The sequence below is a fragment of the Microplitis mediator genome, chromosome 6 (assembly GCF_029852145.1).
Source record: "Microplitis mediator isolate UGA2020A chromosome 6, iyMicMedi2.1, whole genome shotgun sequence".
NCBI lineage: Eukaryota > Metazoa > Arthropoda > Insecta > Hymenoptera > Braconidae > Microplitis > Microplitis mediator.
Window position 1 is genome coordinate 24,151,188 of NC_079974.1, and position 13,651 is coordinate 24,164,838.

The 13,651-nt window shown below is 34.9% G+C and overlaps 1 protein-coding gene and 1 long non-coding RNA gene across 5 annotated transcripts in view; one reads left to right on the forward strand and one right to left on the reverse strand.

The window, feature by feature from the left end:
- Window positions 1-2,921: 2,921 nt before the first annotated feature.
- Window positions 2,922-5,197, reverse strand: LOC130670357 (uncharacterized). The gene is made up of 3 exons (XR_008990357.1): window positions 4,972-5,197; window positions 3,183-3,336; window positions 2,922-3,044 (listed from the first exon to the last, which is right to left on the reverse strand). It is a non-coding gene; the product is annotated as an uncharacterized LOC130670357 (long non-coding RNA).
- A 4,005-nt stretch (window positions 5,198-9,202) lies between these two features.
- Window positions 9,203-13,651, forward strand: part of LOC130669844 (visual system homeobox 2-like) — a 30,803-nt gene continuing 26,354 nt past the window's right edge. For 3 of the 4 annotated variants that reach the window (XM_057472956.1, XM_057472958.1, XM_057472957.1), the window contains exon 1: window positions 9,204-11,103. In XM_057472956.1, coding sequence (XP_057328939.1) covers window positions 10,632-11,103 — 472 coding nt within the window. In that variant the 5' untranslated portion in view covers window positions 9,204-10,631. Of the gene's footprint in view, window positions 11,104-13,651 lie in introns of all 4 variants that reach the window. The other variant, XM_057472955.1, reaches the window with a different exon arrangement.

Below are 13,651 nucleotides of genomic sequence, written 5' to 3' on the forward strand. Positions count from 1 at the left end.
CGAGAAAAAAATTCTTGAGCCAAGAAAAATTTTTGTCTTCAATTCATAATACAAAATATTTCTTGCGCCAAGAAATTCTTTTTTTCTGTGTAGAAATAATTAAAATAAAAAAATAAAGGTACTCTGTAATTTCAAAAATTCAAATTTACTTTCTTTTTAAACGTTTCTCGAAACAAAAATTATCAAATTTTTGATGAAAAAGAAAAAAATTGTCGTTTTTTTTTTTTTAAATCAATTGTTAGTTTTGGTAAAAAAGCATTTCCATCAGATTCAAATAAAAAAATGGTAAAAATAAATTGAGGAAATCCGTCATTATATTTTTCGATTGTGGTTCTGACTCAATTTATTTAAATGAACTAGTAATGCTAGGCAAAAAAAACTATATCTATATAAAAACATAATATTTAAAATAAATAAAAATAAAAATAAAACGGCATGAATAAAGTGAAATTCAGTTTTTTGAGAAAGCACCGACTGGGTTGGCAATATCAATAAGATTGCGGTAATTCACCCTCGCGCGATTACGTCGCTCGTTCACCATTATCGAATTTATTATCAATTTTCGAGCTCAAGGGTGATTTCGTGAGGATTCACGACCTCAGCCGCCCCAGCAGATATCTCGAGCCCTAGGACTCCATTTCTATCATCATCATCACCATCTCCAGTCGCTCCCGAGTCTTATTCGTACGAATGGCTGCTCCCATTTCCGTCCATCGCAAATCCAATGAAAGAAAAGTTGATGCGAGTGACTTCTCTCATATATATCTATATCTAAACATCCACATTTTTATCTATATCTATCTCTATATCCACAGAAAGTGAATAAGAATAAAAGCCCTCTATTTCTAACACTATTAAATTTCCAGCAAAATCCCGCACTACCCTCACGATTTATAAATCCATAGAACCCTCTTTCAACACCCACCTGATAATTTTCACGTGCTACCGCTAAATTTATTCGCTGTCATGGATAAAATTATTTTCTTAAACAATTTATCAAAAATAAATTTTTTCGAATAAGGTAGTATCAAATTTTTTAAGTCAGACATCAATTAGGAGAACCAGCAAAAATGGGGTACCCTCAGAACAAGGAAACAAATTTTTTCTTTTTTTCACAAACCCTAAAGACTATAATGATTTCTGTAGGGGAAGGGGGTAGGGTAGGCAAAACGGGGTACCCCCAAAATTTGGTAAAAAAGATTTTATATTTTAAATGGTTTTTAAACATTCCAAAATCACTTCTGTAAATATAATTAAGCGTTACTATGAATTTTTTTTGGTAAACTTTTTCAAAAATCAATTGTCAGTTGAAAAATAATAATGACGTTTGTTTTATGATAAAAACTATTAAAAATTTTTTTTCTTCTTTTGTATCCAATAAACATGTAAAATATAATTTTTCTTCATGTAAATTACTTAAAAAAAAATTTAACTTAATCAAATTCGTTTAAAATCCAGAAATTTTTTTTTTTTACCTTTTTCAGGGGATCCCCCACTTTGCCCGCAAAAATGAAAAATTTTTTTTTTCAACGGTAACTGAAAATTTCTTCTATTTACTTTGAATATCATTAAAAAAAAAAAGATATAGCGTATTTGAGTCCTCGAAAACTTGGTATTTCCTTAAGTACCCCCTTTTGCCCCTCCCTCCCCTATTTAACTTGGAGTAAAAAAATTTAATTGCCAATAAAATTTGGGGATAGTCAAAAATAAAATTCTAAACTATCCTTGAAAACCTAAATTGCAAGAAATAATTGTAAACTTATTAAATAAATTACCATTTAAAATGATTCGAAAATTTTTCAAAGTTTTGTCCAGATTTCCCTTAAATAAATGATTTAAAAATAAAATAAAATAATTATAGCAATACCTTTTAAAATGCGTCGTATTACCAAGAGACTTCATAGATATCTATGATAACGATGACAACAATGGCAAAGAAAATTTTTTTTCATACTCCCCGGACTTTATAATAATACGCTCTGTTTATTTATTTTTTCCAACTTGCTACGCAATTTCAAAGTTATAGCAGAAACATTAAAAAAAAAAATATATATATACAAATCTCGAGAGATAAAGAGTACTATAGACAAGCGAAGACATGTATACTCATGATGATAGACGGTTCCGCGTCTTGTGGAAGTAGAATGGGGACCAAAATCGGAGACTGGGGTGTGCATCATCGCTTTGGACGGCATATAAGCTGCAAGTAAACTGCTCAAGGGTAACAGGGGGTTGGTTTCACCATAAGAATAAAAAGGCGGACTTTAATATGAATATTCTTATAGCGAGTATTAAACCCCGCGAACCGAGCGCCGCCCGTGCAGCGAAAAAAAATAACCAGCACAATGCAACGAGGGTTGTGATTCAAATGCATCCAGTGAGGATTGGCGCACCGCGGGGTGATGGGCGTGGCGATGCTTTATGATTTTATATATAAACTCTTAGAGCTACTGCTCTCCCCTACTAGCTTTTTCCTCTTCAGCTCCGATTATTGCGCCATCTTCCTTATGTATTCATTCGTTTCATTTCTTACTCTCCCGCAGCCTCGCGGACTCTCTTTTTCTCTTATTCTCCCACTCCCTGTATATTCTCATCGCGGCTCGCTACCTACAGAGATCTTTATCTTCATTTTCTCCCATCCTTTTCTATCTCGTAAATTTACAGTCCTCAATAATACACTAAAATTTCGGATTTGTTATTACCGAAGTGTAAATTAAACTTTTAAATAAATGAATTAAAAATTATTTGTGTAGGCTCTGGTTTATAAAATTTGTAACCACGTGATCCTTGATCGTGACGATCGAGTTGCTTCGGATTTATATTGTAGACATATATATATATATAGATCTATATAGATGAATAAACGAGCAAGGGCTCTCGCGGATAGCGCTCGTCAGCAATATTAATATTCATAATTGTTCACTCCCGCTCGTTCTCAACAACCACTAGTGGTAACCGCAGGCCATCCCTCATTTATCAGTCGTTAAATATACTCTGTACATAATATTAATGTAAGAGTCGAAAAGACCCAGAAAATCTCAACTCTAAGAGTACAAAAATTTTTAATTAAGCACGAGTTTAATGCAACATCTTGCGCTTCTCCAACACACTTTGCTATTGTCAACTTTTCTTTTAGATAATTAAAAAAATATATTGTATACTTATATAATAGGGTTGTTTACCTGGATCGTTAGACTTTTCCTAGACTGTCTAAGTAGTACTTGGCATGTATGACACTACACACGAGGCCACTAGAATCCAAGTAGATTCTCCGGCAAGTTTGTTAGAGGAGGCCTGTTGCGTCTTCAATGGCCTCTAGCAACTTTTTAAATATATCTACCAAACAATAACACTCTTAAGATATTTTTAAATATATAAAAACTCAGGTAATATTAGTTGCTTTCAATTTTTCTTAGAAACAACAAGGAAACGAAACGGACGCGACTAACTTGCCCACAAAATTTTTCCTATACTGTTTGTTATGAACAGAAAAAAAAATAAAATCACACCAGCAGTTTTTTTTGGAGAGCTCATTTTACCCCTGCCTGCAAATAATCCTCATTTCTACTCCTTAAAGTTCAAAATAAAAACTTTATCATTCAAATTTCCCAAAATATTTCCATTAGATCCCCAATCATTGTCATGAAAATTATAAAAAGTCCTGAGTAATTTGAGGAAAGGGTTGAAAATATTTTTTCGATGAGTAAGGGCATAAACAAAAAGTCATAGAGCGCAGTTTAAAAATTTTTTTATGCCATCCAACATCTGTTTGTAATTTGAAATTACATATTGCGATAAATATCACAAAGAATAAGTATCTACTTTTATATTTATATATTTGTATAGACGTCATTGGGACGTGAGTTTGTGAAGAGAAAAAAAAATAACACCTGGTCATAATTTTTTGTTGGATTTAATGTTGACACAAAGTATTTTCACAAGTACTGTCTTTTCAACTGTCAAAAGATACATAACTCGAAACATTATAATAAATAAAAAAAAATAAATAGATAATAAGAATAATAGTAGAGTTTTAAGGACTCAAAATATTGCTCGGAAGATACTGATGCAGATAATTGATGAGAACACAATGTCATGCGGTGTGACAATATTAAACGGATTGGATATCTGTGAACGAGCAAGTTGGGGTAAGTCGTTTTTAACGAGATCGTGACTGCTGAGCTATCGAGGTAGATTTTGGAGACTGCCCAGAGGCATTCACGGGAACGCGTTGTCTCCGAATATGGCTAATCAGAGAAGCGACCGATGATAGAGACGTTTCTGCTTGGAACTGGATTATTGCCTGATATAGACTGGAAACGTCGACTCTGATAGTAATTGTGATTGTGTCGTGTGACGAATCATGTCGAGCTCGGCCAATACTAGACGTGCTTGAACCCACATTTGACATGACGCTAAATCGAGCTAATCCACTCTATTTCGTACTGTTCCAGAGTTAACTCTATTTCCAGTTAGAATTTCGTGACGATCCAACTAAGCTTCAATCAACGATATTGGACTCAGTATTAGAAAATTCTTCCCTTCAATTATTATTCAAATGATTATTTTAGTTAAATTTATATGAAAAGTTTAAACAAGTGAGTTTGTGTCCGGACTAATGGAAAATGAGTTTGAATTTATATTTTAAAGTTACGAGCAGGGATCGAAAGCGTAAATTGGCATAATCTCTGAAATACATGGCTCTATCTGCAGTCGTTATTGTGAATGTATCGTTTCGGAATAAGAAATTGTTAAGACATATTTTTTACCTACGTAATAAATAAAAAACTTTCGGCTCAAGTTTTCCGAGGGAATAAGAGATACTTTTGTTATACGGATTTCTTTATAAAGTTTAATATTTAATGAGGCCGATCGTGATCTCGGAAACTGTGGTGTGAAAATCTTTTAACGTGGATTTTGTTCGTCATTAAAGTTTTTTTTATTCAAATGTATCAGTTTCGATATACTTACAGCAGGAGACAAAGGAACTTAAAATGTTTATAAATAAATTTCAAGAGGCAACATGTGTCATTTTACTTGTATATATACCATAAAGGACCAAATTGATGTGAGAACAATTGGTCACCAATTAAAAAAAAAATACTGGCCCATTTTCCCCGCTTTTAAAAACAAACTTAGAAAAATTTTATTTTCTGTTAAAAAAAAATTAATTATTGTATTTTAAAAATAATTTTTCTTTTTTTAATTAATTTGTTATTGTAATTTAAAAACAAATGATAATAAAAAAAAACAAAAACAATAATTAAGTCTATAGTTATTGAGCGAATTTCATTTAATATTTCTGTTTACTGGTGGCAGCACGTCCGGAATTACCGACCTCGATCTAACTGCCATCTCTCTTGAAGCTCACGAACTGTGCAAAGATCCCCACGATCAGCCAACTGCAAACTAAAAATTTACTTGATAATCAGTAATTTTATCGAATGTATGTTTATTTTTTTTTTTGCTCTCGAAAAATGGGATAATAACACATAATAATAACCGTTGCAGTTGTGCCCTGAGAAACACTCGAAAACTCTCATCCCGAGAAGTCCGGTGATGACGATTAAGAGAAAAGAACACCAGTTAGCACCGATGACTCGGTAACTTTTTCGAGAGCCTCGAATTATCTTGTCGTGATTTTCGAAGTTCTGTGGGTGGTCTGCATCACAAATGAACGAAGAAAAGTCTATTTAATTAAAATAATGTGCCTACAATTATTTTAAAGACGTATTGAACCGTCTATTTAAATTGTATAAAATAAAAACTAAACAATTTATTCTATATAAGTTATTTTAAATACAGTAAATATATATTTGAACGAGTCAGCAGGATTCGTCGTGGGCTTATTGCCAAATCTGAATGGATTTATTAAAGGAAATGAGATTCAATATCGGTATCATTGATTATGAGCAAATTTAAGTGTAGGATACTTAAGATTAATCAGTACTGTAATTTAATTTAACGTCCGAATTGAGTATTTTCGCTTACAAAGAACTGAGAATTAGAGTATTAGCGGGAGAAACAGTTTGAGTATAAAGTAGGCGAGCATCTGAAAGACGAGAGATGAGAACAAGAAAAGCGATTCAAGTAACAAACACTGGGAAATGAGCAAAAGAGAGATCCAAGTAATTTAAAAGCTTGGAATTAAGTTTTGCAAGATCCGCGAAAATTTCAAAGAATATTAAATTCAGCTGGAATATTTATTCTGGAAAATAGCTATTCAGTTAAATTTTATGTTGAAAGTTTACTTTTATAGAAATAAAATATATGAGCAGGTGGAATAATTCCAAGGAAACAATCAACGTCAACTGGCAGAGTTACGGACTGTTGGCTACTCGAAATTTTTTTTTAAAACCTTAAACTTTTAGTTTATATTTTTTATAATTATAATGCTGTCTCACGTCTTCCGTTTACGTTTAAATATAAATATAACGTTTATTTTAATTGCGTATAAATAATTTATTTATACGTTCGTTTCATTTTTAAAGTTAGTAGATTTGAGCACATTACACCATATTATCGCAGACTAGGTTGGATAACGCTGAAAACTAGGAGAAATTTCTTTTTATCTTGCTCATTATATAAAGCAATTTATATGAATCAGGGTCAATTATTCGATAATGAATTAGTTTTTCTACAGCCGATGCTGCGTAGGGGAGATGTAAGGCAGGACTATTTACGTCTACCTACCAGTCATCTTGCATTTTATGATAAATCATTCATTGTATCTGCGATTCGCGTTTGGAATACACTTCCTCCGAGCATTACATCTCTCTCTACGTTCATTGAATTTCGCAGTGCTGTATATAATTATTTTTTTGAGACAGAAAACACGAGTTGACAGTGGAACTTATTCTTATTTTTATTTTTATTTTTATTTTTATTGTTTATATTATAATTATACATGCAAAACTAATGTAAATATTGTTTTTTTGAACGGCCACAGGTGATCAAGATCTCATGGTCGAATAAAATTTATTATCTATCTATCTATCTATCTATTTAAAAAATACTGGAAGAAGTGGGGGATACAGGAGCTTTCATAAATAAAAAGGGATAAGTTTTTTAGCGAATGGCTAAAGCATTGAAAGGGATTCGCGCAATGTCCTCCAGGATCCGCAGACTCTTGAAGAAGGCTTAAGTCTAAAAGTGCAATCTCATGAATTGTGTCTGTGCGTGTGCATCAATAGCAAGCCAGATATTAAATACTTAACTGTACGCATCGTCGAACAAATTATATTTTGCGCAAATACCGAGTGGTGACAACTTATATATATATCAAGCAAAGGATATTACACTGAATATAAAAGATCCTCTTGTTAATTTTTTAGAGCATTCACAGACAGTTTCCCCGTTCGCTTGGTCTTTGACGAAATCCTTAAGCCTGTGTGTCTTCCGGCTCGACGATTGACTTTTTTCGGCACAAAGAACATTATTTTTTTTTATATATATATATATATATACATATTCGTGTCATTTCATTTTACTTTTGTTGATGTACATTTTTGCGCTTCTTTAGTCGCGTTACTGAAAAGTCATCTTGAAAAATAACCTGGAAAAAAAATTGTTTAGAATTTTTTTATTATTTTTATTTAACGTTAATGTGTTGCAGTCGCAGTGCATTCATTTTTTGCGAAACCCATTATTCCCCGATGATGCACTCCTACTACTCTTACTACTTCTACTACTACAACAACTACTGGTACATTATACATTTTCTCCGTCTTGCTTTGCTTCTTGAAAATTTATTATATGCATAGCTTGAGATATTATTCATATCTTGTGCACACCTCTCTGATTATCATTATGATGATGATAATATTTGCACGATAATCTCTCGACTTGCAACTGAGTAAACACAAATGACGTATTGCTGATTTTTAAATTTATTTTATGCATCGAAAATTTATTTATTTTTCTACGCCAAATAAATTCAAATTTATCGATCAAGAAAAAATATTCATTCTTATTATAATTTTATCTAAGAAAAATGTAAAAATAAATTTGGCTTGTGGGAAAAATCAAACGGCAGCAATTATGTTGTAAAAAAAAAAAAAAGAGGCAAAAAATTTTCGACATTTTAATGAACAGAAAAGTTTTCACTAATTTTGGAGGCTGAAAATTCGAAAATACCCTTCTTCGCGATCGTCTTACTCTACTTGGCCGTACTCACTAGCACCACTACTGCCTATATATGAGTATACATATCTATAGATATATGTATAATTTTCTCGCGGCCGTTGTTCGGAATTGGCGGTGTGAAAATTCCTCGCCAGGGAAAATCGGCTCTATCACTCGAGCTTGCCAAGGGTGAAACTCGCGGACTCGGTGTTCAAGGGGTAAGTTATAAATCGATTTATGCTACAGCCAATGAGGGTTGAAAGTGCCGCGTTCTCATTGGCCGCGGTCCAGACCACTCCCACGTTAAGAATCGCGACGCTTAGTCACAAGTACGTTGCACACTATCAAAATAATTTTTATTTCCTTCGAAATTTTTATCAATTTTTTTTTTACGAAAAAAAATTTTTATTTGACCAAAAAACAATTTGGTCAATGGAAAAAAAATTAAACTTATATAAAAAAGTTTTTACTCCAATATTTGACTATTTCTTAATTTGCTAAAACTATTTTATCAAAATAAAATTATTATAAATAAATTAAGAGACCTAGTACCTGATCAGGGAACTAGTACCCGATCAGGGAACTAGTACCCGATTACTCATATATTTGTATATCTATATTTACTGGATTTTACTAAATATAAATATACAAATACATGAGTAATCGGGTGCTAGTTCCCTGATCGGGTACTAGGTCTTTTACCTTATTTAGTAAATTATTTATTAATTGAAATTTTTTAAAGTTGCTCCAAATTAAGAAAAATTTTTTTTTCCATTATTTAAAATTTAAAATTTGACAATTAAAAAAAAAAAAATTTTGTGATTGTAAAACGGGCTGCTGTAGGCGTACCTGAAATGGGTGTAAACAATTTTGGAAACCACTCCTGTCGTTAACTAGGGCTATGTCTCGCCGGAAGCTCAGATTAAAAAAACGGACCAATCCACGATGCGAGACGGCCACTGTCGCGCATAAAAAACCACGTTCTCCCTTTGTGTAACTGCTGCAAGTCCCCCCGTCCCGTATCGTGGGAGGGTAGTTTAAGAGTTTACGAGTCGAATCCAGCCTTCGACCGCCCTAAGCTCATTCTCATCTCGTCTCCGCGACCTACACAGTGTCGCTCCTCACAAGTCTGCGTGTTCCTATATCACTACCACCAGAGCTACTCTTCTCCGGACAAAAGTTTACACTCAGCCCAGCGAGTCTGTATGTGCGTGAAACCCTCGCCGGGGGTAAAGTCCCTGTTATACTCGTGCTCCTTCCTCGAGTCACCCCCGTCGGTTCAGTTGCCGATCGCCGCGACGACGAAACGGAACCCGACCACCCGCTCTCGCTTTCCCAGACAACATTATCATTTTGTTAACAAATTACTATCATCACAGTCATCACAATCATCACTCACGGATATCTTCTACCTCTTAAACTCCGACTCTAATTTCTGTGCTCCAAAATATTTTCTGTTTTTTTTTTTTTATTTTCTCGCACTGATTATTTTGTGAAGTGAAAAATAATCAATCTAATTGTGACGTGAATGTTATTTTTTTGCCATGTGATAGCTGGACATGTGGAGTAAATAATTCATTTAAAAGGACAATAAAGTGACTGATGTTAACTGATGGCTTGTAGTCATATTTATCAAATGAAGATAATTATTTTGTTAAATAATAACTGGATTTGTGTGTTAATGTCTTGAGTGTTTCCGTCGTCTTATACAAGAGAGTAAGAGAGTGAATAAGGAACGTGGGTGAGGAATGAATGGACCAAGACACTGGAGAGACTCCGTCCCTGTAATTCAATCCGACGATCTTTCTCAGTGAGTAAAAAATATAAAAAATAATACCTGTGGGCTATAGCAGGCCTAAATTATGCCCACATTATTCCTCGTTAGTTTTGATAAAGATGCAACTCCAATAACTCTCACTCAACAATTTATATAACTCTAATATTATTTTCTAGTCAATTTACAATAGAATTTCTCATCATAATCATCAATCAGGTTAATTTTTTTAACAAATTTATATGCTGACTGAGGGCTAAAATTGGAATGATTTGCATCCGTCGATCGGCAAACTTTAAAAACGAGTGCGGAGTCGCGCATTCTCAGATTATTATTTTTAAAATTAATTTTATTTGTAAACTTGTTGGAATTGAGACAGTGGAATTTAACTATGAGACTATTTGGAGAAAGATAAATAATATTTGGTGATAAAAATAACACACAAAGAAGGAGTAAAAGTCGAGCGCCACAATTCGCAAACCGTCGGATGAAGAATGTAAGCGTCCGTCGCTTGCTGAATTTTTACTGCGGCTTAAAAGCTTCATTACTTAAAATAAATAAATAAATTATTTATACATATTTAAAATAATTTAACTGATTGATTAAATAAATAATAAATAAAGATGATAAATACCTCGTAATAAGATTTGAGTAACAAAGAGTCGGGTCTAATTTTGTTATTGAGAAGCGATGCAAATTTAAAGTCATCACGATTCAGCCGAAGGACCTGAAAATGCCGCAGCGGTCGCCGTTTGCGATCCAGGAGCTGCTGGGCCTGAATGGAACAGGAAGTGGAAGTGGACAAGAGCGAGGCTCGCCACATCAACAGGGCTCACCACCCGCAGGAGTATCCGCAGTCTCCTACGCACCGTCAGCGCCACACCACAAAATATGGGACTACATGCCCAGCCTGACCAATCACCTGGGCAACCTGGGAAACCTGGGGAATCTCGGCAACCTGACCGCCTCGAGGATGGCCTACCTGAATGCTCAAGCGGCAGTCGCGGCAGCTTTCCTGCCACCTCCACACCCCCACCCGGCCCATCACGTCGCCCATCACCAGGTACACCAACCAGGACAACTTCCAGGATCACCGGGTATGAACGTGCACCCCGCAGCTGCGCATGCCCAGCACGTTCTTCCAGGCACTGGTGTCTCTGGTAATCACCAGCACAGTCCCAATCATCAGCAAACGCCACCACACGGTAAGATTCAGTATTCTCTTTTATGTTGATTGATAATTTTAAAAGCAAAATCTTGTGGCACTTTGTTCCCACTATTCCTGATCCTTCTGATCCTTCTGATTCTCCTGTTCCCCTATATTGGGTAATAGAGTCATTATGTTTTGGTGAATAGGAGATGATTCAAATTATCTTGATTGTCGGTAACGAGGATTAATGGAAGAGCAATGAAGGATGAGGGTAGCAGACAGTAGGTATAGAGTAACTCATCCTTGTTCGTCTTCCGTTTCTTGCTCGTTGCTCTGATGTTCAAGTGAATTAATAGCCGTATCGTGTAGTCTAGTAGGTGTGAAACGAGCACTTAGCTGTTGCTGATGTACTGGCTCCTGCTATCGCCAACAGCAGCACACTCAGAGCCACTTAAGATCGTGTTACCGAAACCGAAAATCGATACACATATATCCTATTGCCTTTTTCCAATGGATTCACCGTCATCGGTGTCATATTTATCGTTTAAAAACAATAATAATAATTACTATTAGAGAATAAAGTAGAGTAGATTGGATGAGTAGTGAAGAATATTATTCTGTAGACTAGATATGTACTGGGATGGTATTGATTAATAACGTTGCTAAATACCGTTTCCAATTTTCGAGTCTGCTGAATAGCTCGTTCAAACAGACTTACTGTCGCGTAACTAAATTAACGACTTTTCCCGAGAACAGGATAATGACTGCTAAAGAGTCTATAGAAGTAGGTATCGATTGAAAGTATCTGATTAAATGATAATTAGAGATGAATATTGTCAAGTGCATGAGATAAAATAAAATATGAGTTAGAACAAAAGGAAGCAAAGAAATATAATTAATTGTAGTATAGTTTGTTTTCAGTCGTCGTCTTCTCCTCCTCGAGGGAATTGGATATTTTCGTAAGAATAATCGACGGCGTTATGAATAATTAGTGGTATAATGAGTTGAGTGTTGGGCAGAGCTGGCAATGTCTCACCAAAACACAAAGCATGAGAACAAAACATTAAAATGGCCGCGTTAGAGCCCACTGTTCTCAACCCGTTTCCCTTTTCGAAAGAGACTTAATTCCATTAATCTTAGGGCGAACGAGTCAATTTGCGCACAGACTCGTCTCATCTCCTATCCGATATGAAAGAGGGCAAACTCTATCTGTACCATTTCTATATCTCTATATCTATATATTTTTCCTTGGAGTCTTGCTTTTCAATTCCGAGATCAATTTTAATATCAACAATGTAAAGTTATAACAATATTCCTTTCACAGTTTCCCTTCAATGGATCTTTTGCTGATTAATAACTTATTAATTAATTTAAATGAATTTTATTAAACAACTTTCTGAAGAAATAACAAGATTTTGAAAGTAAAATACGTGTGTCTCATTCCGGTAGAGTTTTGAGAACGATTTTCGGGTGTCGGGTTACAGAGTAGACCCAGGACAATGCTTTTGCCCGAGCATTCAAACGTCACTCCTCGGCATGGCACCTCCTCGGTTTATAAAAATACACACGCTAACGCATTTACCTCATTTACCTTTACTTACGCACCTCGTTCTGTGCAATGATCGTTTTGTCTTAAACAAAATCAGTGTGCATGTTAACCGGAGTTGAGTCCACGCACACCAGGACTATTTTTTAAACCGTCTCACCAACACATATCCTCGTTCACAAGTTCTAGGTATTTATCGGTGACCTTGGCACCTATACAGCCTCAATATAAATAAAAAGAAATATTAAAAAAAACAAACACCTATACAGATATAAGGCGAGACAGTTCTCTCTTCTCTTGATTGTCGAGATCTTCCTCATCTGGATTATGAATACGCGTTATCAAAAAGATTGCAGATTGCTTATTAGCAGAGAGTGTTGTAATGCATGTTGAGGAATGACTGGGACGTCTCTTGGTGTACACGTTTGAAGTTGGCAATCAACCTGATTGCCTATCAACACCCGTACAATAAGTGTGTGTGACACTTTTCTCTATTCACACTTTCTCACTCTAATTCTGATTCTGGTTCTGACTCTGAGTCTGAGTCTACTCAACATCTATTGCGTACTTACGTCCCCCGTCTTGCTCATCACGACTAGTAGATTCCTACACCCTTTCCGATCTGGGTTTTCATTTTACTCGACAGTCTTGTCGATTCTTTTATTTATTTTTACCTCCTCTGGATTTTTTCTCGGCGCGACGCGCTCTTCCGTATACGTGCGCGTTATTGAAGAGGGCTGTGTATGCGACTGTATATTGTGCATATATATATGTATATATATTACGGGGAGCAAATCTCTCTCTGCTCGATACTGATTAGTACTTCAAAGCTATTCCCAGCAACTTTCTAAGGATTTAAATAAACTCAACAAACCCATCAGCCCGAGTCGGCCTCAATGACGCAAAATGAATTATATATCTGATCACTAATAATCCAGTCTCTGTAAAAGGATCAAGCACCCAGAGATGCGTTTTAATTTTATTTGTCGTCATTGTAAGGCTTGTCGTGTTTTCGCGTCAGCAAAAGTGCTATATACAATTTAAATTGGCATCCTCT